The sequence below is a fragment of the Hemitrygon akajei genome, chromosome 1 (genome assembly GCF_048418815.1).
Source record: "Hemitrygon akajei chromosome 1, sHemAka1.3, whole genome shotgun sequence".
Lineage (NCBI taxonomy): Eukaryota > Metazoa > Chordata > Chondrichthyes > Myliobatiformes > Dasyatidae > Hemitrygon > Hemitrygon akajei.
This window is the reverse complement of record NC_133124.1, coordinates 124,526,271-124,552,841: the sequence shown is the minus strand read 5'-3', so window position 1 is coordinate 124,552,841 and position 26,571 is coordinate 124,526,271. Positions and strand designations below refer to the sequence as shown.

The window sequence follows — 26,571 nt, the reverse complement described above, 5'->3', positions numbered from 1 at the left end:
TTTAACATAAGCAGCTTATTTGATGACAGAATACACGAGCTGAAATAAACTTTTCCAATGCATAACAATGGATAATGTTCCATCAGGCCATACAATGGTACCTAGTTGGGATGTGCACCAGGTCCAGTCCTGAACTCTGATGTCTAAACACTGTTCGCATGTACTTCCTGTGACTGAGTGGGTTCCTCCCACATCCCATTCTAAAGGTTAAATATTGGGTGTAAATTGCCTTTGGTTAGGTGATAGATTTGGGAGGTGTAGGAGATGAGAAAGTGGGGATAAAAATGAAGCTCACATAGGATTTGGGTAAACTGATGGTCACAATGGAATCCATGGATGAAGAGTCCCATTTCCACACTGTACATCACTACAACTGCATTATTGTTCCACTAATATTCACAGATAAGCACAGTAGATCCACATTCTTTAACTCCACTCATATTTTTTCCAGGTACCCAACAGCAGCCTCTATTATTGACCCAATATTTGATTTTCTTGAACCTAGTATACAGGAAATACACTCATGCAGTCTTCAAGAAGGAAAAGTCCTTTTTAATGGGAGTGATTTTACTTATTTTCCTAATAAAAGCAGTAACTCTTGAATGATCAACCTTTGGTTGCATCACAGCCTGGAATAGTAACATAAATACCCAAAAACAGAAGCCTTGGATCTCACACCCGTTATTACCCTTCAAGCTTCACGCATCTCAGCTCTGAACTGATTCCACAACCCAGGGACTCTGGTAGGGTTTGTATTAACATATGCATGTGTATATATAATATCGATGTATCAGATAAACAGTGGCAAGTATGGAATGCCTTTGGGACAGTGGTAGAGGCAGATACAATAGAGGCATTTAAGGCACATGGATGATAAAAGGGGGGGGGGGGGCTATGTAAGAGGGAACGTTAGGTTGACCTTGAGTAAAATGTTTGCCCATCATGGGCCGAGGGGTTGTACTGTGCTGAAATGTACCATGTTTCATGTTTTATCATGCTCTTCTATGCCTTGACAAGTAAGTGCTCATCTGGACACAAAATCCTGTAAAAGGAACTCTACATCAACCACTAAGGCAATGTACTCCAGGTTCTCACTAGCGTGAAAAGCCCCAATCTATTATCCGTAAGTTTTTTCTGGGTCTATTAAGAGGAATTGTTTCCTATGCACTATTCTACCCATTTAGATATTTAAAGGTGGCAACCAAAAGCATCCTCACATTAAATCCAAAGTAGTTCTAAAAGTACAGATTTAACTTTGACTGTTTGCAAATTGCTTCCATCCCCTCCAGTATAGAACAAAGTCTTTTATTTTGAAGACTTGAAATAGTTTTGTAACTGTGTGTAAAGAAACCCACAGCACCAAGACATTATTCAGCATTTTTATTAAAGCAAGCATTCTATAATCCAAATATTCAGTTTCAGTTTTTAATGCTCAGCCATTAAACACACTGTCAACTAAACACAGTGTGGATCTGCTGAACATCTCCACAGTAATGGATTACAAAATTTTAAAGAAAGGAATGCATCAAACATTTCTGTGCATAAAACACCTACCCCGGCCTAGAAAACTTTTCATTTTACGATTTTTTTTGATTTTCCCATTAAAGTCTAGGACTAGCAGCACTTATGCCAGACCTGGTAGTGACTTTATTTCATAAGCTTAGAGGTTTCCTTTCTGTTTTTGTATACATTTTCTGTTTTGCGATGTTTTAAAAGTTTTTTTTAAACTTTTCCAATGTTTAGATTTTTTTCTTCAGTAATGCAAGCTTCACTGTTGTCCTCTCCTGCAGAACAAAAACAAAATTTTACATTTATTGTTCCAAATATATTTCCTGCAAAAAGAATGGGTATGAACAGACTTGAACTCAGCCAATAGTTGAGCAACACAGTGAGTTATTCCAGACAAAAGAAAATTGATGCACATAAAGTACAAATGAGCACTTTTGCATATAAAAAAAACTACCAATTTCTTGATAGTAGAAAGTGAATTGCCCACTATGACTGCACAACTTAACATGTTTAATTGTTTGCAATCTGATTAGGGGAGAACAACATCTGCAGTCAGGAAATCAAAGAACACTGTACATTTTGTCATTCTAACTAAATTAACCTCAGCAGAGAACAATAATTGCTAAACAGAATTCTATTCTATACTAACTCCTTCACTCCACCCCACCATCACCACATACACCTTACCCAGTGTCACTATATGGACACATGATCAGTCTAGGTATTTAACAGTTACTTGTACAGTCTGTTTTCAAGGATTGCTTTTGTATTTATATTTTGCATTTTTATGCTGCATCAAATCCAGAAGTAAAAATCATTTTGTTCTCCTTTACACTTATCTGGAGAATGACAAAAAAAAATATCAAATCTTGTATAAAATAGTCACTCAACCCATTATGTCACTGTTAATGATTGTTAAATTCTGACCAAAAATATTCAATTTAATGGTCATCAGCTTTTTTGAATTACCCTCCTAAATCTACAAGGGATGCTGCCTCAGTTGACAGTTTAAAACGCCAGCTCTAAACCTACTAACCCTGCTTTTAAGTATCAGTCTTTTATTTCAACAGGCTCCGGGACAGCTTCTTCCACCAGGCCATCAGACTGATTAATTCACGTTGAAACAATGTATTTCTATGCTATATTGATTGCCCTGTTGTGCATGCTATTACAAATTACTATAAATTGCACATTTAAACAGAGATGCAATGTGAAGGATGTAAGAAATAAAGTCAATTCAGATTACACTTTATCCCATTCTAGAGCACTTTGGCCTACATCGTTTGTATGCAAAGTTATATTATTTAGCCCAATATATCCTTACCAAACTTGGCTGTTCAACCCAATTCTATTTCCCACCCCACAGCATTTTATAGCTAATGGCAATAGTTCTTAATGTGTGGTGCACAAGTCCCTCAGAGAAGCAATGCCAAAGACCACAGGAGATCTACCGTAGATGTCGGATTATAAGCCGCTACTTTTTTCCCACATTTTGAACAGCTTTGAACTCTGCGGCCTTTAATCCAGAGCGGCTAATACATGGTTTTTTTTCATGCCGCCTCGTAAACATTTTGCCTCGTAACAGTAGACCAATAAAATTGATGAGTAGTTCACAGAGGTCCAATGAAATTGTACGATAAATCAAGCGCACTTTCACAATTAAATTATTGTAAATCAGTCATTTGTACTCACCCTCATCAACATGGAAAACACTCGAAGAAAAGCATTGTGCTGCCTTTATGGCAGTTATTTAGTTTATAATATTTTCGCTTAGTAATTCATTTTCTAGTTAAAGTTAGAAGAGTTTTAACTATATTTGTTTTCTGTACTACATCGCGGGATGCTATGACGTCACACCCGGTTTCGCCGCGTCTTGTGGGAAAAATGCCGGTTTGCGATAAACGGGAAGGAGGGGGGCGAGCGCATTACGCGAGCGGCATTAGATCTGAGCGAACGCTGCTTTTAAGTTAAAGGCGATCAATAACTTTTCCTGGTAGGCTGCAGTATATATATTTTTTACCAGTCGTTAGGAGATATTGGAATGTTGTTCAGTAAAAAAGTATACGCAACGTATATTTAAAAGTAGCCGCGTTACAGGCACGGTTCGAAAAAAAGCATTTGCAATATGTATTTGTTTATGTTACCATATGGATTTAATTAAAAGTTAAAAAATCCTCACGTGTAATATCTTTCTGTATAAATATCTCATATTACAACGTGGGACACCTGCGGCCGAAAATCTGGTGCGGCCTAAAATCCGGTGCGGCCTGTACAAGTAAAAAATTGATTTTCTTTCTAAAATTAGAGCCAGAAGCTTTTAATCAGGTGCGCTCTGTAGTCCGGAATCTATGGTAAGTAGTTTTAATAAGGGGTAATTTAAATATATCACTCTAGAACTATAACCTAAATTCGGCCGTGCTAATCAAGCTTTAGGCTTGTTTACAACACGCGGAATCCCTGAGAAAACTACAATTCCTTAGGAAGGTCTCAAGACGCAATTAGGAATTAATGTGGTGTGGCAAGAACAAGGAATCTACTCAGCCATGATAGAGAAGGTGATTAACCAAGACTTTAAATACAAATAAGGTTTTTACCTCTATCACCATTCAAGGCAGCTGTATTCAACAAACAATAACAGAAGCTACATAGCTTCACAACTACCTCAACTATCCTGCTACCTTCAGCAATCTGTGGACATTTGTTCACTGACAGGCTTTTACAGCTTTCTTCAAGGCTAATGATAGAACTGTTACTGCAAAAACTGTATGATGAACTGCACTCACAGTAACTGAGCACTGACAGCTGCAGTCTTTGTGAAAGAGACACTTTACCCACCTCCTGAAAATTTTAAACACCAGCAGCATTTGGCACAACTACTTTCTGAGCAGCTTCTTTTGCTTGATGGGCTTGCAGTACAGCAACAGCTTCATCAACCTGAATCACAAAATAAAAATTAGTCCTTTCCGTAACAAAGCAAATGCACAGCAGTATATTTTAGCAGGATCAAATACTGAACATATTAGAATGAGCGGTATTAATCTATACTAAAGCCAGATGCTTATTAGAGATTTGTTGTATATTACACTGTACATTGAACATTTAATATATAGCAGATCTGCAAATAATGCAGCTAAAATTTTAAATGTTTATATTTACCTTGGAGCGCAAAGACTCTGGGGACTCCAACATATGAAGCAATTCAGAGTTGTCTATCTCAAGAAGCATCCCAGTAATTTTTCCCGCCAAAGTTGGGTGCATGCTCTGTATCAGTGGGAAAAGGCGTTCACCTGCAAAGAAGATTTCAAGTTAGAACAAGCTAACAACCTGCTTGTTACACATCAAAACACACTAAAACTAAAAATGTTTTGCTCTCCATGGGGTACTTAGAACATAAAACATTACAACACAGTACAAGCCTTATGTCTCAAAGTTGCGCTGAGCTCAACCTACAATCTAACCCTTCCCCTCCTCCATTTTTTAGATCCATGTATCCATTTTGCTTCACAATTTCAATCACCATTCAAATCCTTGGATTATGTTTAAAATATCCTGTTTCTACAACCTATCACTGTAAGTTGCCATATCTAAATTGTTCTATTAATGTTATGGAACAATTTCTTGTTCCAGACTCCACTGTAAACTTTAGAACCTTACCCAGCATCTGCTTCTGTTCTTGGGGAGGGGCGGCAGCCAGCATGGAAGCAGTCAGGGGTTCCTGGCCTTGTACGTGAACTGCAGGCTGAAATGGGGGGAAAATATTACGCATTAAATCCAGCTTATAAGTTTGATCCCAATGCCAATTTTCAACTCAACTTCCTCAGATCTCAACTGTATTTTAGACTAATCAAGGACTAGAACATGCTCTGGAATTAATATATGCACCAATTTATCTGGTAGCGTTATTCTGCTGGCAATGGTTGCTACTTTCCAGTAATGAGATCATGTGTAGAGTACCACACAAAAACAGATTGAGAAGCAACCTTACCTAACCAATGCCTACGACGCCCAAGTTGAAGCCAAGCCAAATCTCAATGCTGAAAATGACTTGACAAGAGTTCTACAGCACCAAAACTGATTCAAACCAACCTTTTTGTCCATCTATAAACCCATCTGCTCACTTTAAGAACATCTTTGTTTGCCTTGCCTGAATGTCTCAAACATACTAATCATATCCAATTTCATCATTTTCTAGACATCAAAACTCCGTAAAACCGCTTTAATTTTTTTCTTTCATCTAAAACCCATTTTTCTGAACCCTTGAGAAAAGATTTTACTGGCTACACCTCAATAATATCTGTTGGCTCAACATTTAACTTTTTTTACTCAAGGGAAAAAAAGCCTAGCCTATCCAAATCTTCTTCCAATCCAAGCTAACATCCTTGTCAATTCTTCTGCACTCTCTCCAGCATAATCACATCCTTATCATGATGTGATCAGACCTCCAAGTGCAGCCTAACCAGTACTCCAATGCTGTTTGCAAAATCTGAATAAATAATGTACCTGTTGCATAGCAACTGGAGGCTGGGTATTTAGATGTTGTTGAGGGTTGCGGACTCCTGCGGCATATTTGTATTGTGTAAACGAACGAACACCAGGAGCTGTAGCACCAGCGCGAGGTCCCATTGTCTGTGTTGCTGTGTTAGCTTTAAAAAGAAATTCCCAAAGTTCAAAAGTCTGAAAATATTTGATATCTTGTTACTTGCAAATTGTTAAACTAGTCGGGTAAAATATTTCCACACCTTAAATATTACCTCATTTGTGCTCCAAGTTCCACAGATAATTTATGTAAACATTTGACTAAATTTTACTGAACAGCTCACTGAAGGAAAAGCTGACCCCATAACTATTTTCCCACACTAGTATACAATGTGCAACCTATCTCCCTTCTGCAGTATAGGCAATGGAAATGACACGTTGGCTCTTCAGAAAAAAGTTTGCACAACTCGGTATATCCCAAAGTATTTCAGAGCCAACAAAAAACATCCAGGTAAGTCGTGCACATCCTCCCCCTTTAGTTTGTGAATTGTCCAACCTGACAAGCTTATCAAATGCTTCCCTAATGTCTCTAACTACAGTATTACCCTTATGGCATGGTTGTCAAAGGGGAAATGCAAAGAAATCTGTCATAATACAGCACAATTGCATAAACAGCAGTTAGTGACAAAATAACCATGTGTTAATAGTAATGATTTAACAAATCTGTTTAATGCCTTACCCAGAGAACTGTTTTAAGACTTTAATAATTAAACAGGAAAAATAAAAACCAAATGCAAATTTTACATTTATATCATGTTATCTTCAGTCTAATCTGACACAAGTTTCATTTAGTATAAATAGACTAGGCAATTGCAGCAGCTCACAAGTTTGACTCTAGAATCAAGTAAAACTTGGTTATCAGGCTCAGGATTTCCATACATGTGCAAAAATTCCAAATTTTATGACACTTATACCAAAAAATGCCAGCGGAATTGAATAGAACTGTCAGACTTGCTGTGCAAGTACCAGACTGCAAAATGAATGCAGCTTTATTACCATAGTAAGTTATGAATGACTATCTGATTTTGAGGTGCTTCTGATAGTTTTGTGAAAAAATGCTGGCAGCTGTTGCAAAGTATTAATATCTCAAAATAATTTCTACATCATTTGAAGACCAATGTACTCCCACTTTCCTTAAGCCTCATCATCTTGCCATGAGGCTAAACTACCTGTGCTTTTACCAAGAAATGAAAGGAACCGGTTTTAGAAGAGATCACAGGATACAAGAAAACAGAACTGCAGTTAAAATGTGGAACATGCCTCAACTATTAACTCCATTTTCACCAGGTTTAAAATACATTCTCATAAACAGACAACTCACCAACACGCTGAGTGCTCATAACACGTGGCACCTGAGCAGAAGTTGGTCTCATGGAGCTGATGGTTGGTGGTCGGGGACCTGTTGGACGCATGCTACCAGGCATACTCTGGAATGCTAACAAGGAAAAAAGTTCAAAGTTAGGATGCAATAAAACCACCCAAATAATAACTGACAGTCACACAGAGATGTTTATCTTTACTTAAAAACATTCTACTTACGTTGTGGTCTGACACTTTGGGCAGCCCATCGAGCGCTGGGTCGAAGCTGTGCAAGCTGACCCGTTGGGTAATATGCAGCACGGTTCTGAGCCTGTGAATAATTCAGTCAATAATGACAATTAAAATGTTGTGATTACATTACAAGCTCGTTTATGTTTATTTCATAAATAACAGCCTCTTAATACAAAATCCACCTCTACTTTTAGCGTACAATAATTTACCTGAGGGATTGCTGCCATGAAATACCCAGATGGTGGAGCTGGTTGATAAGGATTGATAACAGGATTTGGAACAGCTCTGACACTCGCCATTCTCTGCATGTATTGGTTTGTTAGATGAGCTTGTCGTTCTTCTTTGCGCTGAGCCAGAGCAACATACAAAGGCTTGGTGCTAACAATCCGGCCGTTCATCTCTGTTACAGCCTTGGTAGCTTCCTCTGGTGAAGAGAAACAGACAAATCCAAAGCCTTTACTGCGCCCATGCTCCATCATCACCTATATAGATAAAAGGGAGAGATTTCATTCTGATAAACAATCAGTTATCAATTATCAATAAAGTATTACCTGAACAATACAAAATTCAGCAAACTTGACATTCTTGTGTTTGAAACTTGTTTTCTTTAAAATTTCATCCATTCAACAATATGCCAAAAAATTAAATTCTGAAGCTTAAACAAAACTCAATTTTTTTTGAGTTTTGACTCAGATTTTTGCATTAAGATGCCAATTTACCATTAATCTACTTCTACAATTCTGACAAAGTTATTCTTCCTCAGACATGGTAATGTATTATGCACAACGTAACAATACCTTAGCACTTGTAATTGTGCCGAATGGTGAAAATTCTTTGCGCAGGCGCTCATCATCAATACCATCATCCAGATTTTTGACATAAAGGTTGACCCCCTATAATTGAAAAATATCCAAGTTTAATCTTAGCTGTATTTAAACATAAATATTCTTTAAAAACTCAAGATTGTTTGAAATGACAAACATCCATACAGAAGCAACAAGACAGAATTATGCAAACCCTTAATCAGATCAAAACTTAGTCATCTTTACATATTGACAATAAATGGAGATGGTAACTTAATGGAGAATAGATGATTTGTGAACATCTCCATTACTAGTAGCATTAATAAGGATACTCCAAGGTGACCTTTGGAACACAGAAACTGCTCTAATGTATAAAACAGCCATTTCAAAACAGCAATTTGTTTTCATTGTAATCATTGTAAGAACCAAGATACTGTCAATGATTTTGACTAAAAAGGCAATTATAACACCAAGGTAACTGTTCACTTCATGAAAACAGCAATATAGAATCTTATTACATCAAACATAAAATGAAGACCCTAACCCTCATGCTTCCGAAACATGGCATTTCTGTACTAGTCTTCCAGTGTTTATCAGAAAGTTCATTCATTTTTTGGTGATCAGCTCTGAAGAGTTCAGAACCACCTGCCAGAGATGTCAAGTAGATAATCTATCTAGTCTTCTCCAGAGTACTCTGCACCAAATGCCACTCTTCCATCACTATTCACTCCAGGACTTAAGGAGCCAAACACATCCCAAATAAACCACTGAAGACCAATGCTCTGCAGAATGAGTAATCCTCAAGCCCACAGTTCCAATACAACTAACCCCCGTGTGACAATGTGGAACTTGCTCAGATGTGTCTTTTGATTAGAAGCAGAATAAATTCAGCGCCAGTCATTTCAATCAGCAAATTTCAAGTATTAACTAACTGGCAACAACTTGCTCACTGATGCTTAGCCCACTTTAGACCTTTTCCGATAAACAAGGAGCACCAGAAAGATGTAAGTATTCAGAAGCAGTGAAGATTGAGGTGGGGGCTGGGGGGAGTGTTAAGAGGAGAAACCATTCAAAACATTCAATTAGATAAACTGACCTCACTCAAGGGAATGTGCTGGACCCCAATCACTATTCACCGCTTCAAAATCAGAAATGGGAATGGTCATTGCTGAATGCACAGTTGAGCTGTGTTCACTATCAGTCATCAACATACAGCTCTTTAGCACAGAAACAGGCCCTTCAGCCCATGATGACCTATTATTCTGCCTAGTCCCAAAACCCACACCTGGATCACAGCCCTACCATTCCTATCCATGTACTTATCCAAACTTCTCAAATGTTACAATCAAACACACATTCACCACTTCCACTGGCAGCTCATTCAACATTCGCACCCTGAGTGAAGAAATTTCCTATCCGGTTCCCCTCAAGGATTTCACATTCCAGCCTTAATCTATGACCTCCAGTTCTAGTCTCTTCCAGCCTCTGTTCCTCATAAGTAAGCTGTGGCTGAATACAGTAGGGCTGCTTATTAAGTGCCAAGAACTTTTCCGTCAGATGAATTTAAAACCATGGTGACCACTGTTGTATAACCAACTTTTGACATGCAATGGCATCACAATCAAATACGTCACCAACAGAGAAGGCCAGTAACCACTAAGATCTCTAGATCAGCCACCTGTCAAATTGTTTATACTGCAGCAGGTGGCTCACCACCAAACACCCCAAATCCCCTACAAGGTGCTGAACAGGGCATCAAAACAATCAGCAAAGCATCATGTACAAAAAGCCTATTTGATTGCCACCTCAATTAATGGACAAGTGCTGTGGTAGTTTGCCATGACTCACCACAGAGCAACATCCATCATTTGGAAGACCATGAGCAATATATGCACAGGAACATCACAAAATCGTGCTTTCTGACTTGCATGTCCATCATTTCTTCACTGCCAAATCAAAATCCTTGTCAATCTCAAGTAGATTTCCCATTTCTAAAACATCACTTTTATTAACAGATTCGGTAAAGCAGGACAGCCCACTGAGTTCCACATGTGTACTTACATCTTTCAAGATTTATTTCTAGGATATTCCCAAGATCCATAATTTATTGTCCAACTTCAAGGGCCTTCAGAAAATAGTGAGCTTACCTTGGAGCATTGTGCAGGTATTCCCAATGTCTCAAGGCAGATAAATACCTTTTGAAGGGGCACTTTTTTTGGCCACAATGTGAACAAAATCTATTGGGTGTTACCGTACACACGGAACCCCAGTGGGTTCTTCTGCAATGCCAAGTGTGATAACAAACACTAAAAATCGACAATTACAAAAAGTTGCATTTACCAACGCATTGATAGTCAAAAAAAGTCTGATCATCTACAGCCAAACTAATTACATTCTCATTTTTCATTGCAGGTAAAGTAAAAGCACAATACAAGCAAGTTAAACTTCTGTGTGTTCACAAAATATGATCTTCAGGCAAGGTCTACGTGAAACATTACATGCATCTCTCCACAAATACTTCTAAGTTTGCTGAATATTTTCACTTTTAGTATTACATTCAGACCTAATTCTGATGTGATTCTTGAGCATACAAAAATACTGGAGGAACTCAGCAGGTTAAGAAAGAGTTAGATAGAGCTCTTAAAGATAGCAGAGTCAAGGGATATGGGGAGGGGGCAGGAACGGGGTACTGATTGTGGATGATCAGCCATGATCACATTGAATGGCCGTGCTGGCTCGAAGGGCCGAATGGCCCACTCCTGCACCTATTGTCTATTGTCAGGCAGCATCTATGGACAGAATAAACAGTCGACAGTTCAACCTGAGAATCTTCATGTGAGTCCTGATGAAGGACCTCAGGCCAAAACGTTGACTATTTATTCCCCTCCCTAGATGCTGCATTACCTGCCGAGCTCCTCTAGTGTTCTGAGTGCGTCGCTCCAGATTTTCAGCATCTACGGAATCTCCTGTGCTTAGTTAAGATCAAGTTTGCTGAATATTTTCACTTTTAGTATTACATTCAGACCTAATTCTGATGTGATTCTTGAGCATACAAAAATACTGGAGGAACTCAGCAGGTTAAGAAAGAGTTAGATAGAGCTCTTAAAGATAGCAGAGTCAAGGGATATGGGGAGGGGGCAGGAACGGGGTACTGATTGTGGATGATCAGCCATGATCACATTGAATGGCCGTGCTGGCTCGAAGGGCCGAATGGCCCACTCCTGCACCTATTGTCTATTGTCAGGCAGCATCTATGGACAGAATAAACAGTCGACAGTTCAACCTGAGAATCTTCATGTGAGTCCTGATGAAGGACCTCAGGCCAAAACGTTGACTATTTATTCCCTAGATGCTGCATTACCTGCCGAGCTCCTCTAGTGTTCTGAGTGCGTCGCTCCAGATTTTCAGCATCTACGGAATCTCCTGTGCTTAGTTAAGATCATTCTTGCTTTAGGTTAATGACTGAAACACCAACAGTTTTGCTATTTACCTGGTATCTTGTGATTCGGTCCTGTTTCATCTGTTCAAATTTGCGCTTCAGCTCCGTCTGTCGCTCGACTTTTTTCTGGGCCCGGCCAACGTAAACCTGCCTCCCATTAATTTCCTTTCCATTCATCTCATCAACAGCCTAGAAATGCATTTAACAATGCTAAAAAGAGGGAAGAAGCACCCTGATGCAAAAATTAACTGTAGCATTTATAGGCATGTTAGAAAACTGCATTATTGCAGGCTAAATTTCTGTGCCTGCCAAACAACCAAATGCATGATACTGTCGAAAATGCATTTCTGGAAAGCAGGATAGAAATACCAGAATACTCAAGCATGCTTTATGGCATTGGTGACTAGTTCACAACACAATACCCTCCTGTAGCCAACTAGACAACTTATCCTCCATGCTTTATTTCACAAGGGGCCAAAACTCTTAACATTATAGGTGACCGAGTTTAAATCTCTGTAAATCATGTAGAGAACTCAGAATTGCCCATCTGGACACCGCTACGTCCAACAGCTGCTTACCTTTTGTGCATCTTCGTGTTTTTCAAAACTGACAAAGCCAAACCCCTTTGATCTTCCACTGTCATCTGTCATAACTTTTACACTCAGGAATGCTCCTGAAAGAAATTGAACAAATTTCAAAAATTTCAGATATGCGAAATTCTGCAAACAATCTGTAGTCAAATAATTTAATCCACTGGAAAGGTAAGCTAAGAGATTTTGAGAATATCTGTGCCACGTGAAAGGAGCAAGGGTGAAACCTGCCACAATAGGTGTTAAAGGATGTGTCTTTTCTCAGCTTTGACTATAAATATGCAAAGTGGGTATAGTGGTGGCTGTCATAACCCTATTGCAATACTGGTGGCCAGGTTTAGTTCCAGTTACTCTGTGGGTGGGGTTTTATACGTTATCCCCATGGCCTTGAGGGTTTCCTCCAAGTGCTCTTTCCCCCAAAATTCCAAAGGTGTGTATCGGTTAGTTAGCTTAATTGGTCACATGGGTGTTATTGGGAGGCAAGGGCTCATTGAACTGGTAGGGCCCATTACAGTTCTGGATCTCTAAGTAAAATAATAAAAACTGGCTAAATAATAATTATTATTAATATTAAATGATGGCAATAACAAAATATTAAGTTATGCAAAGTAATTTGGAATTTTTTAAAAAATGATAGGCCACACAATTAATAGGTGCAGGTCAAATATTTTTTTCGTAAAGCACTACTGAGAAGCAGTGTGCCTTGCCTATTAACAATAAAGAATTACGGAATCTGAATCTCGTTTAATATCATTGGCATGTGTTATGAAATTTGTTGTTTTGCAGCAACAGTACATTACAATACATAATAAGAACTATGAATTAGAATACTCAGGCAGTATTCATGGATTCACTCTGATGGTAGTGGGAAGAAGCCGCTCCTGAAATGTTGCGTCCCTTCAGGCCACTGTACCTTCTTGATGGTAGCAATAAGAGGGCATAACCTGGGTGATGAGGATCCTTATTGTTGGAAGCCACCTTTTGAAGGTGTCCTTGATGCTGGGGAGGCTGGTAACCACAGAGTTTGGCTAAGTTTACAACTTTCTGCAGCACTTTCCAATCCTGTGCAGTGGCCGCACTATACCAGACAGTGTGGCAACCAGTTAAAACGCTCTCCACAGTGCATCTGCAGAAATTGGTGTGTGTCTTTGAGGATTCATCCTCATATCCCTAATGAAATACAGCTGCTGTCGTGCTTTGTAATTGCATCAACAGGTTGGGCCCAGGATAGATCCTCAGATGTTGACACCCAGGAACTTGAAACTACTTATCCTTTCCACTTCTGATCCCTCAATAAGGACTTGAGTGTGTTCCCTCAAGTCCTGAGACTTACTGAGTGCAAGGTTGTTGCTGCAACACCACTCAACCTGTTCCTGTACGCATCCTTGTCAGCATCGGAATTCTACTAACGATAGTTGTGCTATCAGCAAATTTATAGGTAGCATTTGAGTTGTGCCCAATCACAGGTCAAGAGGATTGAGCAGAGGGCAAACCACACACCCTTGAGATGTGCCAGTGTTGACCATCAGTGAGAGATGTTACTTCCACTGTGCACAGACTATAGTCTCCTGGTGAGGGAAGTCAAGGATCCAGTTGCAGACAGAGGATGCCCCACGTTCTCAACATTAGAAGTACATATATCATCAGAGAGTGGATACGAAACACAATCTTGAGATTTGTCTTCTTGCAGGCAACCACAAAGAAACAATAGAACCCATTAAAAAAACAAGAGACTGTCAAACACCCAATGTGCAAAAGAAATCGTAAAAGCAATAAAAACGTAAAACACAGAACCGCAGGGTCCCTGAAAGTAAGCCCACTGCCACACAGCCAGCTCAGCACTGAAGCAAGTGCCAATATTTGCAGGCCACAGTTCCAGTCAGTTCAGCACTAAGACGAGTAAACCTCAGTATCAAACCAATTACCAGTTCGTCCTTCACCCTTGACCTTGATCTTTTAAATCAGCCCCAAGATTTAACTCTTACTCTAACTTCTATATTTAACTTTTTCACTCTTTGGACCCAGGCCCCACTGCTTTGATCCGGCCCTAAAGTACATCCCAGCAATAGCCACCTCAGGTGCAACTCCAGTTCGTTGAATCCTTCAGTGTACCACAAAAACACTAGGTCATAGATGGTTCAAAAGCACAACTCTCAAAGGGAAATTATAGGCTGTAGATGGCAGTGATGCAGACCAGAAAAAGTAATTAATAGAATAGATGTCAGGTTAGTTTGCTGCTTGTGAAGCGTCACTGTGTCTTGCCAGTGCCCTCTCTCCTCCATCTTTGAGGAGGTTTAGCATTATTATCTCTAGGGAGATAAATTCTATACAAGAGAGGATTGGTTCTGCAGCTTACAGCCTATGTAAATTAATCAAGTATACAGACTTAATTCGTAGTATATAGCTGTCCCAGCTTCATGGCGTACATTATGAATGTAATCAAATACTGATTTTTCTGGTAGAGGTTTGATCTAGATAACTGGCCATGTCAGAAAATTGTGGTTCATTCTGGTATGCACTTCTGGTGTCCTTACTTGAGGAAAGATACAATTGTCTTTAGAGGCTGTGTAGAGGAGGCTCACCAGGCTGATTCTGGAGATGAGGGATTTAGCCTATGAGGAAAGATTGAGTAGCCCGGGACTATATTCACTAGAATACAGAACAATAAATAACAGGGGATCTTACAGAAGCAAATTTATGAAAGGGATATATCAGATAGATGTAGGAAAATTGTTTCCACTGGCAAATGAGGCAAGAACTAGGGGACATAGCATCAAGATTTTGAGGAATAGATTTAGGATAGAAATGAGGAGAAACTGCTTTTCCCAGACAGTAGTGAATCTCCGCCCAGGAAAGCAGTAGAGACTATACTCATTAAATAGACAGATAGATAAACGCACACTAGAGAATTAGAGGTTATGGGGAAAGGCAGAAAGGTGGAGCTGAGTCCAGCCAGATCAGTCATGATCTTACTGAATGTCAGAGCAGGCTGACTCCTGTTCCAATTTATGTTAATGCTCATGTATTACAACTATACAAAAGAATCTGGAAATACAAATAAATGTTTTGTACCAATCAAGAGGAATTGGGTTTGGTTGAGAAACAAAACTTTTATTTTGCCAAATTTAGTCGACAAATTAAAAAAAAAGAAAACTCACCGAATTTGTTGAAGATTTCTTTCAGCCTTTCGTCATCCATATCTTCCCCAAAGTTCTTGATGTATACATTGGTGAATTCCTTTGCTTTGGCTCCTAGTTCAGCTTCGCGTTCTTTGCGGGATTTAAATCGACCTACGAAACTATAGAAAGCATTAAGTTTGAGATGCTATTTCAACTTTCACAATTTTCCTTAAAAACAGTGACTTTTAAAACCAATTTCCATCTACCTTATCTCTGCATAACTTACTTCAGTATATTCAATTTTGAAACTGAATTGGGGGATTGTGTTCAAACTTTGTTTTCCTAACCTTGATATAATCGTATTAAAAATGGATGAGAAACAACAATCAGAATGAAACCTGACTGAACGGCTTCCTTCAGAATCCTGAACCTTGAAAGAGCCTAATCACCATATCCTTATGAGCCAAGGGCTTAACCTCAACTTCAGAATCACTATCATTCAGCAACTTACCAATTCACACAGAATGATTTATCAAAACACCATATGGTAATAAAACCAAAAAGTTCAGTGCTAAACAAATGTATTATTCTGAATAGAGAACATGTTACATATTATCCGCTTCTGCAAGTTATTTTTCAAAAGCAGGCCTGATAAGCACATTCACCAAAAAAAAACTTTTCAGAACCTCAACAAAAAAATGCACAATTTGAACTAAAGGGCAGCTAAGAACTATCCTCCTGTTCTGGCTTCATAAAATACTCTTAACCTTACTATCTCCATGAGAAATAACTGCAATTCAGATGATCTGCCACAGGATTTCCAGAATGTAATCCCAATCTTCTCTACCTTTCTCCCCCCCCCCCCCGCGACACACTTTCTAAAGAAATCTCAGCTCCAGCATGCAGTTGTCTTCACCAATATCTCCTTGCATTTAATAATGCTCCTATTAAGTACAATGAAGGCACTACACAAATTGCTCTGTATATTTTCTGAAAAACAGCAGAACAAGCATTAACTACACATCAAAGCCACAGTCACCCAAAATAGCCACTGGTTCTCTGAAATTCACATGGGTATCTGAAGTGCATCTTTCACCTCTTTTGGCTCATTCTCATTGTAAGGAATACTTTTCCATGTAACAATTAATACTATGTCAACACTACTTTTTGCAACAGATTTTTGCTCCAAACCTAAAAAGTTTGTTTAGGCTTTTATAAATTAATGTTATAGATGAGTGTTATCTGTTATAGTGTATTTGAAATCCTCATACATACACTTTACGATCGTTAAGAAGCATGCCGTTCATTTTCTCAATGGCTCGCTCTGCCGCCTCATGGGTCTCAAAGTGAACAAATCCATAGCCCTTGGAGCCATTTTCATCGCAGACAACCTAAACAGGGTGAACAAAGTCCTTGGTCAAGAATACATACAAGCCAAACAACTACTTCAAACATTTTCTAAGCAAAAACTGTCTTTATTCCTCAATGTTAACTTAATTTCTGTTACGATACAGCAACAATGCTTTTAACTTAAAAGCACCTGGGGCAATACAGGAGGTGTAATCAGACCAACGCCAAAGTCCAAGGAAGTAAGAATGCCTAATGCTTCAGAAGAACATTCTTAAAAAGCAAAGCTAGAAAGATAGAATGAAGACAAATTCCAGATTGTGGGGTATGGAGTGAGAAAACTACAGAAAATAATAAAGCAATCCAGGTATTATAAAAGTGAAGGTAGCAAAACAGATTTGAAAATAACTGAGGTCCCCAAGGAAAGATATGCCACAAGTTTTCAAAAATACAGGTGCACAGCTTAACTTTAGACAAAGCAAACTTTGTAGCATGAAAGACAGCACAACCAACCAACCAAGAGACTATTGGATTAGTTTCAACCTGGAGCCATCAAAGGTTGACTGAGTTTCAGCATAGGGAGTCACATTAAAAATGTTTACCTCAGGATTATTATGATGAATGGGTGGAATAAGAACTTCATATTTTAGAAAATTTTATCAAATTAGTCCTTGAATTAGATACAATTTCAGGCTGGATTCAAGTTCTAAAGATTAACTGCTGGGTTAACTATACTCACTGGGTGTAAAGTTTTGTAAAAGCTGTAGAAGTTGTATTCCTTGACCTGAAATAAGAGCATACAGGTACAGAAAGGAAAACTTACTGATAATTGCATTTGCAATGAGGGAAAGAACACAAATACTCATATGTGCATGTTATATAGAGTACCAATGCACCCACATCTGGAATTTGGTTGCCTTTATGGAAAATGGGATACGTCTTAAATAGGCTAATGAGAGGACAGAGCTTGTTTTGTTTATTCTGAACAAATGTCATGCAAAACTGTAAGGAAGTAGATCTACTGAATCACCATTGCCAAGCTTTAGAATCAGATTAATTTCTCTCTGGTTCAGAAGGATGGCACTCAATTTTGACTGAAGTAGAGGAAACACTTCAATCATTTGTATCACACTACAAGCTGTGGCTCACAGCTTTTGACAAGGAGCACAATCTGAAAACAGAATTCAAAATTGTTAAATAAAATTTCCAACACCAGTCAATTAATTTGATTATTTCTCACCTTGCAAGACAGGATATTCCCAAAAGCTGAAAATGTGTCATACAATGCTTTGTTATCAATTGATTTATCCAAGTTCTTAATGAAGATGTTGCCAACTCCAGATTTCCGCAAAGACGGGTCACGTTGAGACCACATAATACGAACAGGCTTGCCTTTGATAACATCAAAATTCATTGTATCCAAAGCCCGCTCAGCTAAAGTAAAAAAAAATGCTTGCTTAGCACATAATATTGACAATTATGTTGAAATGCAGTCACTGTCAAACATAAGAAACATGACAAATTTGGAATAAGCAACCTTCAACAAAAGCAATGTGCTCACAACCCAATATTCAATTTTAATGCCAGCTCAGAGATAGATAACTAAAAAGGCCAATAATACCAAAGGGGATACCAACAGTTTTATCAGATCTATAAAGAGCAAAAGAGGCAAAATTAGATATTGGACCATTGGAAAATAATGCTAGAGGTAATAATGAGGGACAAAGAAATGCCAGAAAAAACTGATTAAGTATTTTGCATCATTGTGGAAGACACTAGCAGTATGCCAGTGTTTGAGAGTGGGAGCCTTTTCTAATTGGCTGGAAGTGACTTGTGGTGTTCCACAGGGGTTGGTTTTAGGACTTTTTATGTTTGTGTTTCCTCTACTTCAGTCAATGATTTGGATAACGGAGTTGATGACTTTGTGGCCAAGTTTGCAGACGATAGGAAGATAGGTGGAGGAGCAGGTAGTGTTGAGGAAGCAGAGGGGCTACAGAAGGACTTAGACAGAACAGAAGTATGGAAAAAGAAGTGGCAGATGGAATACAGAGAGAAGTGTAAAGTTATGCACTTTGGTAGGAGAAATAAAGAAGTAGATGGCTTTCTTAATGGGGAAAAATTGCAAAAACCCGAGGTGCAAAGGACCTTGGGTATCCTCATACAGGATTCTCTAAAGGTTAACTTGCCGGGTGAATCACTGGTAAGGAAGGTAAATGCAGTGCTAGGCCTTATAAGGCACTGGTGAGGTCTCACTTGGGAGTATTGTGGACAGTTTTATGCCCCTTATTTAAAAGATGTGCTGGTATCAGAGAGGGTTCAAAGGAGGTTCACAAAAAATGATTTCAGAAATGAAAGGCTTATATGATGAGCATTTGATGCCTCTGGGTCTGTACTCACTGGAATTTAGAAGAATGAGGGGGAATCTCATTGAAGCCTATCAAATGTTCAAAAGGCCTAGATAGAGTGGACGCGGAGAGGATACTTCCTATATTTAGATATGGGGGAGTCATCTCAGAATAGAGGAATGTCCTTCTTTAGCCAGAGGGTGGTGATTCTGTGGAATTTGTTGCCACAGTCAGTTGTGGAGGCCAGGTCATTGGGTGTATTTAGGCGTTAGTTGATAAATGCTCAATAAGTTAGATGTGAAAGGTTACAGGGAGAAGGAAGGAGGATGGGGTTGAGAGGAAAATGAATCAGCCATGATCAAATGGTGGAACAGACTATGGGCCGAAAGGCTTCATTCTACTATGTCAGTCATGGAATCCTACATTTATTTAATAAAATTAAGACCTCACTTTCAGCAAAAAATGAGTGTACTTTTGAGAATGCAGCATTCCCATCTCTGCAATTAAGAACTGGTTATCCCTGGATTAGGACCCAAAGCCAGAAACTTCTCACTCAAGGGAACAGTTTCCAATTGACACTTCCTATGCACATGCAACAATATTTTGGATGAGCAGAACTGTAAGGCATTTACTTCCTGCTTGCATTCTCTACCCTTATTCACCATGAGAATCAGATTAGAAGACAGAGGGTAGTGCTCAAAGTGACTTATTCGAGCTGGAGGTCTGTAATTAGTGGTATTCCACAGGGATCTGTGCTGGGACCTCTGCTGTTTGTGATGTATATAAATGATCAGGATGAAAATATAGATGAGTGGGATAGTAATCTGCAAGATTGGCTGAGTTGTGGATAGCGGTGACGACTGGCAAAGAATATAGATCAGCAGTAGATATGGGCAGAAATAGAGCTTAACCCAGATAAACGTGAAGAGTTATACCTTGGTAGGGCAGAGAGATCTTGGGGTCCAAGTTCATAGCTCCTTTAAACTGGTTACACAGGTCAATAGGGTGGATAAGAAGTCTCATGGAATGCTTGCATTGAGTTAAAAGTGAAGGGGTTACGTTATAACTTTATAGAATACTGGTTAGGCCAGAGTATGCATACAGTTCTGGCTGCCCCACTACATGAATGATGTTGAGGCTTTGGAAGGTACAAAAGAGGTTTGCCAGGATGCTGTCTGGTTCAGAGAGCATGTACTATCATGAGAGGCTGAGGGGAGATCTGACAGAGGTTTATAAGATTATGAGAGGCCTAGATATAGTAAACAAGGATTAACAGTATCTCAGGGTAGAAATGTCTAATACCAGAGGGAATGCATTGAAGGGTAGGGGGGTAGGTGCAACAGGGATGTGAGGGGCAAGTTTTTTGTTTACTCGGGAGTGTAGGGGATGCATGGAATGTGCTGCCTAGTGTGGTGGTAGAGACAGATTAGAAGCTTTTAAAAGATGTTTAGATAGGCACATGAATATGAGGAAGATGGAGGAATACTGATCTGGTATAGGTAGTGTTTGGGGTGTTTTGGATTTACTCTTTGGCTGGTTTGGCACAACATTGTGGCCAGAAGGGCCTGTTCCTGTGCCATACTGTTTTGCAGTAGAAGCTTTTCATAAATTGTTGAATATGGACCATCAGGCTCCTTCCTGATTGTAGTAACAAGGAAAGGGTTTACCCCAAATGTGGAACGACCTTAATGATGGATGCTACTTTTTTGAGACATCACCCCTTGATGTGGGGTGGGGGGGCACTCAGACTGTGCAGTATCTGATCAAAATGCTCTCCACTTTAAAGAAAGTATCTTTGCTGATATTCCAAATCTCCTCATCCACATTATCGAACAGTACATACTTTATTTTAACTTGCAATATAAAGGCTGAATGACTAAAAGATCAAAGTTACTTAATCTCAATCCATCCCCTCAAAAGTACAATAGTCAACTTCTGCATTGAGCTATATCAATTCCAATAAAATACTTTTGAATATTTATCATTTTGGAATTTACATTCTCTAAGTGCTTTAGCAGACTTTTCATCTGATTTCCAACATGATACATTAAAGAAAGTGCTCAAATATTGAGCAAATACGATATTTGCCAATGTCCACCAGTATTTTGAAACATTTCTTCCGTCATCTTGAAGTATCTTTACCAAAGAGAAAAGTCAACTACATAACTACCTGATGTCCAGTTTGCTTTTAAGCTGTCTTTCTAACAAAATGCTAATTAGGAATGTTGTACTCAACAGGAATCCTAATTTATACATTGCAGCTTGATTTTTATTCTGTCCCTCATGACCTGATTCAGCAATATTTACACATCTAGCTAAACATTCAGCTCCTTTGTATTTAACCTTGGTGACTTAGATTTACCATCTTCATAGGCTTATTAGAAATCTTCTAAATACTTCACTACTAATATTGAAATAAGCACTATAGGGAAGTCTGACAATTCCACAATGTGAGCAGTCTTCATTAAAGTTAAAATAGCTGACACTCACTATCCCAACACAAAGCTAACAATAGTAGTGGTGGGAATAGAGATGGCAGACTTTATCTTGCCATCTACCAAGCTTATTAAGTAAATACTCGCTAGAGAGAAATCTGCTCTGTAAATATTAACCTTCCCCTCCAATATCTCATCAGCTGATCACATTTTGTAAGCACAGTTAAGTGAAACCTTGCTGCTCACTGTTTCACTGTCCCCCTACCATACAACTTTCACTGGGGACTTAAGGCCAGGCATACTGTACTCATATTGATAAACTGAAGATCCCTGCACCAATCTGTAATACAATAAACTACCCAGTTTTCAAACTATCTACCCTAAATTTATTTTCTCAAAAACAATCGCACCCTTCTCTTCTAATCTGCCAAATTACCATGTCAATTCAAACCACTATGAACCAATATCTAAAAGTTCTGCATACACACCACTTTAACCACTTGTCAAAAAACAGACCAAATTTGAAAATTATTCCCAACTCAGCTTTCCCTCACAATAAAAATAAGAAAACGAACATCACTGAAAGCAAAGGCCATCGCTTTCACTCATTTTCCCACATTCACCTTTGCAGTTAAAACATGAGAATTCCTATATTTACATCTTCTCATTTTCACCTATAACAAGACCATCAATGATTCCTGCACTCAATGGGGCACACTAATTCAGAATAAACTTTGATTACTATAGACAGACATTCAGCAAGTCGAGTAACATCAGTGGGATAAAAACATTTTAAGTCAATGACCTTTCTTAAGAGAAGTTAGGATTCAGGCTTTAACTTTGCACAGAAGTGAACTCATATGAGAATCCAACCATATGTTGCTTTCCCACCATTTTTACTTTCCAAAATTCAACCATTTAATACTCAAAACATGCTGTTAGGTGAAAATTCAATTTAACAACTTGAATCGAAGATCACATTGGTCTATTAGCTTGCTTTCTTGCTGCAGACTAAACTGATATCCACTTGCTACATATTCTATGGTTTGAATATACAGCATTTGTGTATGGAGAATGATACTGCTGCAAGGGCTACATGAAGTCAGCATTTTCATTTATATTGGTGAATCTAGATGAAGAAAATGACAGTAACTGCATTCTGAAGCAATTATTACCCACTTCCTTTCCCTTCCATTTCCTCTCCACCTATCATCAAAATGGATACGAGCAGATCAGCAATTAAAAGCAAAGTCAATGCAAACAGATTGTTTCCACTGAGGTAGGATGAGACAGGAACTAAAGGTTAATGGATCAAGGGTGAAATATTTAAGGGAAATCTCTTCACAGATAGTGGTGAGAAAGTGGAATGAGCTGCTAGCATAAGTGGTGGATGGTTTGTTTTCAACATTTAAGAGAAGTCTGGGTAATTAGTTGGATGTGAGAGGTATGGTCTGGGTGCAGGTCAATGGTGTTAGGCAAAATAGTTTGGCATGGATTAACTGGGCTGAAGGGCTTGTTTCTATGTTGTGGTTTTCTAGGAATCTAATGAAATGGTTACCTTTATAGAACATTATTTAGGTAGCTTTTTCCAAACTATGACACCAAAAAAGTTTGAAATGTCCCTTTTGACCCCTACCATTTTTCCTCAATGCACCATAAAAAGCATCCTATCTAAATGTATCTTGTCTTAGTGTTACAACTGCAAGAATCCGCAGAGTTCTGCACAACTCTACACATCACAAAAACCAACCTCCCTTCTGTTGACTCTGTATACACTTCTCACTGTTTCAGTAAAGCAGCCAGCATATTCAAAGGTCCCACCAGTCCAGGCATTCTTTCTTCTTCCACCTCTCTCCCCCCACCCCCCCCCCCAAATCAGGCAGAAGATACAAAAGCATGAAAAGATATAACATCAGGCTCAAGAATAGCTCCTACCCCACTGTTATAAACATACTAAATAATTTCCTAGTATGATTAAGATGAACTCGATCTTACAATCTCTCTCACTGTGACCTCGCAGCTTAGCATCTGCCTGCACTCTGTTCAGTAACACTTTACTCTGCATTCTTATTGCTTGACTTTCTACTATCCCAACGCATTGTTGTAATGAATTGATCTGTATGGACAGTGTACAACTTTGCACTGCACTTCAGTACCTGAATAATAAATCAATTTACAAACAATGGGAAAGCTACCTCCTATATTTGTTCAGAAATTCAACAACACAATCTCCATTCTTCTTTAATAGTTCAACCTGGTCATTGTACAAATGTAGTTTCTTTGACTCATAAGAATGAGATGGTAATTAAATAAACTTGCCCTTCATGAACTGTATATGTGTTGATGCAGTTCATCTTGAGGACTTATGTTGCACAAGCCTCTTCCACTCTTTCCTGGTTTAATACAACACCATAACACCTTATTCCCATCTTTCATACAGCCTCCTCTTAAATGCAAGTATGCTATTTATTTCAACAATTCCCTGTGATTGCATGTTCCTCACTCTAATCACTTTGGAAAATACAAAAACATTACCCAAATTTCTTGGGCAAGTTTGTTGTCTTTTGCACATTGGCTGTTTGTCCACCATGCTGGGTGCAGTCTTTCATTGATCCCATTATGGTTCTTGGATCTACTGAGCATGTCTGCAAGAAAATGAACCTCAGGCCAGATACGTGTGCTTTTATAGGTAATAAATTTACTTTGAACAAAATGCTGGAGGAACTCAGTAGGTCAGGCAGCATCTCCAAAGAGCGGAATGAACCATTGACATTTCCAGCCGAGACCCTTCATCAGGTCTGGGAACGGACAGAAGCCAGAATTTCTTGACTACCTTTATTGATAGATAGATAGATAGATAGATACTTTATTCATCCCCATGGGGAAATTGATTACTTTTATTTATACTTTCTCTCAAGTAATAGAGCATAAATAAGCAAATCAAAATTTTAAAAGTTTAGTCAACCCTCAACTTTCACTTCTGAAGAGATGCTGATACATTTTAATCTTTGTAAGTCTGGCCTCTGCTCTTCCAAATGACCTTTATCCTTTCCATATACAATTACATGTTGTCTAGAAATACTTGATTAGTAATTACTTATAAAAATAACCTTGATGGGCACCCTTAGCCCCACAATCCTTTGACCTTGTATCTTCCAAGAAACAAGTTCATCTTCCCATGCAAAATGTTCTGAACTTCATCTGCCAATATAAACATTCTACAAGTTTTATTGTCCTCCACCCCCCACAACCTGAGGAATATTTCTGACTACCCTGACAATAAGGTGAAAATTTGGAAAATGAGTTTGAATTGGATATCTGATTAATGTAAAGTTTGAACAGTGGACACAATTTTGTAAATTAGGGGTAATAAACGAACTTTATGGTTAATGCACAGATGATTGACAACACACTGCCTAGAATTTTCTGTAGATCTACGGGTCGGCAAGGGATCTCCACCAAGTGCAACTCAGGACAACACAGGGTACAGTACAGAAACGATCTGCATTTCTCTGTATAGTGCAGCAAGTATACAGAACAAGCCGCTGGTCAGATTAGCGTAGGAAAGGAGGGCAGGGCACAGCGCACTAACAGGTTCTGCTTCTCTGCGATAGGAACTGTCGAAGCCCACATCCACTCGGGCGAGTTTTAATTCCCTCTTCCCTCTCCACCCCACCCGAAGCAAAGCTTATGGACAGGGCACGTGTGCTCGGCCCCGAGTCACGAGTTGATTTTCTAAGAATCCGGAAGCCTTTTACCAACCGCCCCGGCCACGTAGATCTGGACAGACCCGCGGCTGCAGGCCGCGCCGGAACATTTTCCCAGTGCCCGCTCCTTCCCCACCCAATCTAACCAGGGGCTCCCAAACCGCATGGCGGCCTCAGACCGACTGGAGGGCCCCGTCACGACCGCCGGCCCGAGGGTTGCCAGAGCCGAGGCGCCGGCGTGTGCGGCCCTGCTTTCACGTGGTGGCGCCGACCCCTCGGTCCGTAGGCCCCACCCACCGTCCCCCATTCCCCGTTACATGGCTCACCGTCGGCTGGCTGCTGGAAGTTGACGTACGCGTAGCCAAGCGAGCGGCGGGTGATCATGTCCCTGCAGACGCGGATGGAGAGGATGGGCCCGGCCGGCGAGAACTTCTCGTAGAGCATCGCCTCGGTCACGTCGGGGTGCAGGTCGCCCACGTAGAGCGAGGCCATGGGGTAGCTGGGCGCGCTGGGGTTCATGGCGGCGGAGGTCGGGTGTGTGTGTGCGTGTTGTCACGGGGAGTGAAGAGAGACGGCTGACCGGACTCACTCGAGCTCGATGGCGGCGCGGGCCCGACAGACGGCGCTCCTTTTTCTTCCAAAAAAAAGTGTGTGCGTGTTTAAAAGAATGAACGGATTACCGCAATTAAACACAAAAAGAAGAGGCTGGAGGAAGGAGATGAGGGCGGCGGCTCACGGCAGACGGAGACGGCGTCGAGCGGCGGCGGCGGGGCTGAGACGGGGTCCCGGGAGGAGGTGGCGGCGCCTGGGCTGGACTCAACACGGTGCTCGCTGACGACTCCGAGCCGATCCTCGCGGGTTCTTTTCCTTATCGAGCGGTCGTTTCGTTTTTAATTCTTGTTTTTTTCCTCTCGGGTTCAGAGACGTTGATGATCTTCTCGTTGATTTCTTTTTTTTTTAAACCTTTTTTTTTGTTTAAAAACCCCGCCCGCCTATTTTTTTTTGGAATTTTCTTTTTAAATTTTTTTGGTTAAGATTTTTCAGATTTTTAAATTTTTTTTCTTTTTTTTAAACCATTTATAAAGAGAGAGAGAACAGAAAAGTGTGCTGACGAGAGAGCTCAGATGGAGCCTGGTGCACACAGACACACACACACACAGCCGGGGATCGGAGGGTCAAACGGCGGAGCT

At 39.7% G+C, this 26,571-nt stretch overlaps 1 protein-coding gene across 1 annotated transcript; it reads right to left on the bottom strand.

Moving 5' to 3' along the window:
* Positions 1–1,365: 1,365 nt before the first annotated feature.
* Positions 1,366–26,571, bottom strand: LOC140730669 (polyadenylate-binding protein 1). The gene is made up of 15 exons (XM_073051429.1): positions 25,708–26,571; positions 18,135–18,328; positions 16,823–16,938; positions 15,587–15,726; positions 12,417–12,511; positions 11,890–12,027; positions 8,394–8,489; positions 7,806–8,078; positions 7,585–7,675; positions 7,367–7,480; positions 6,010–6,152; positions 5,164–5,248; positions 4,666–4,796; positions 4,345–4,443; positions 1,366–1,784 (listed from the first exon to the last, which is right to left on the bottom strand). Exons 1-14 carry the CDS (start codon positions 25,898–25,900, stop codon positions 4,357–4,359), a joined length of 1,896 nt encoding a protein of 631 aa, XP_072907530.1. The 5' UTR covers positions 25,901–26,571; the 3' UTR covers positions 1,366–1,784; positions 4,345–4,356.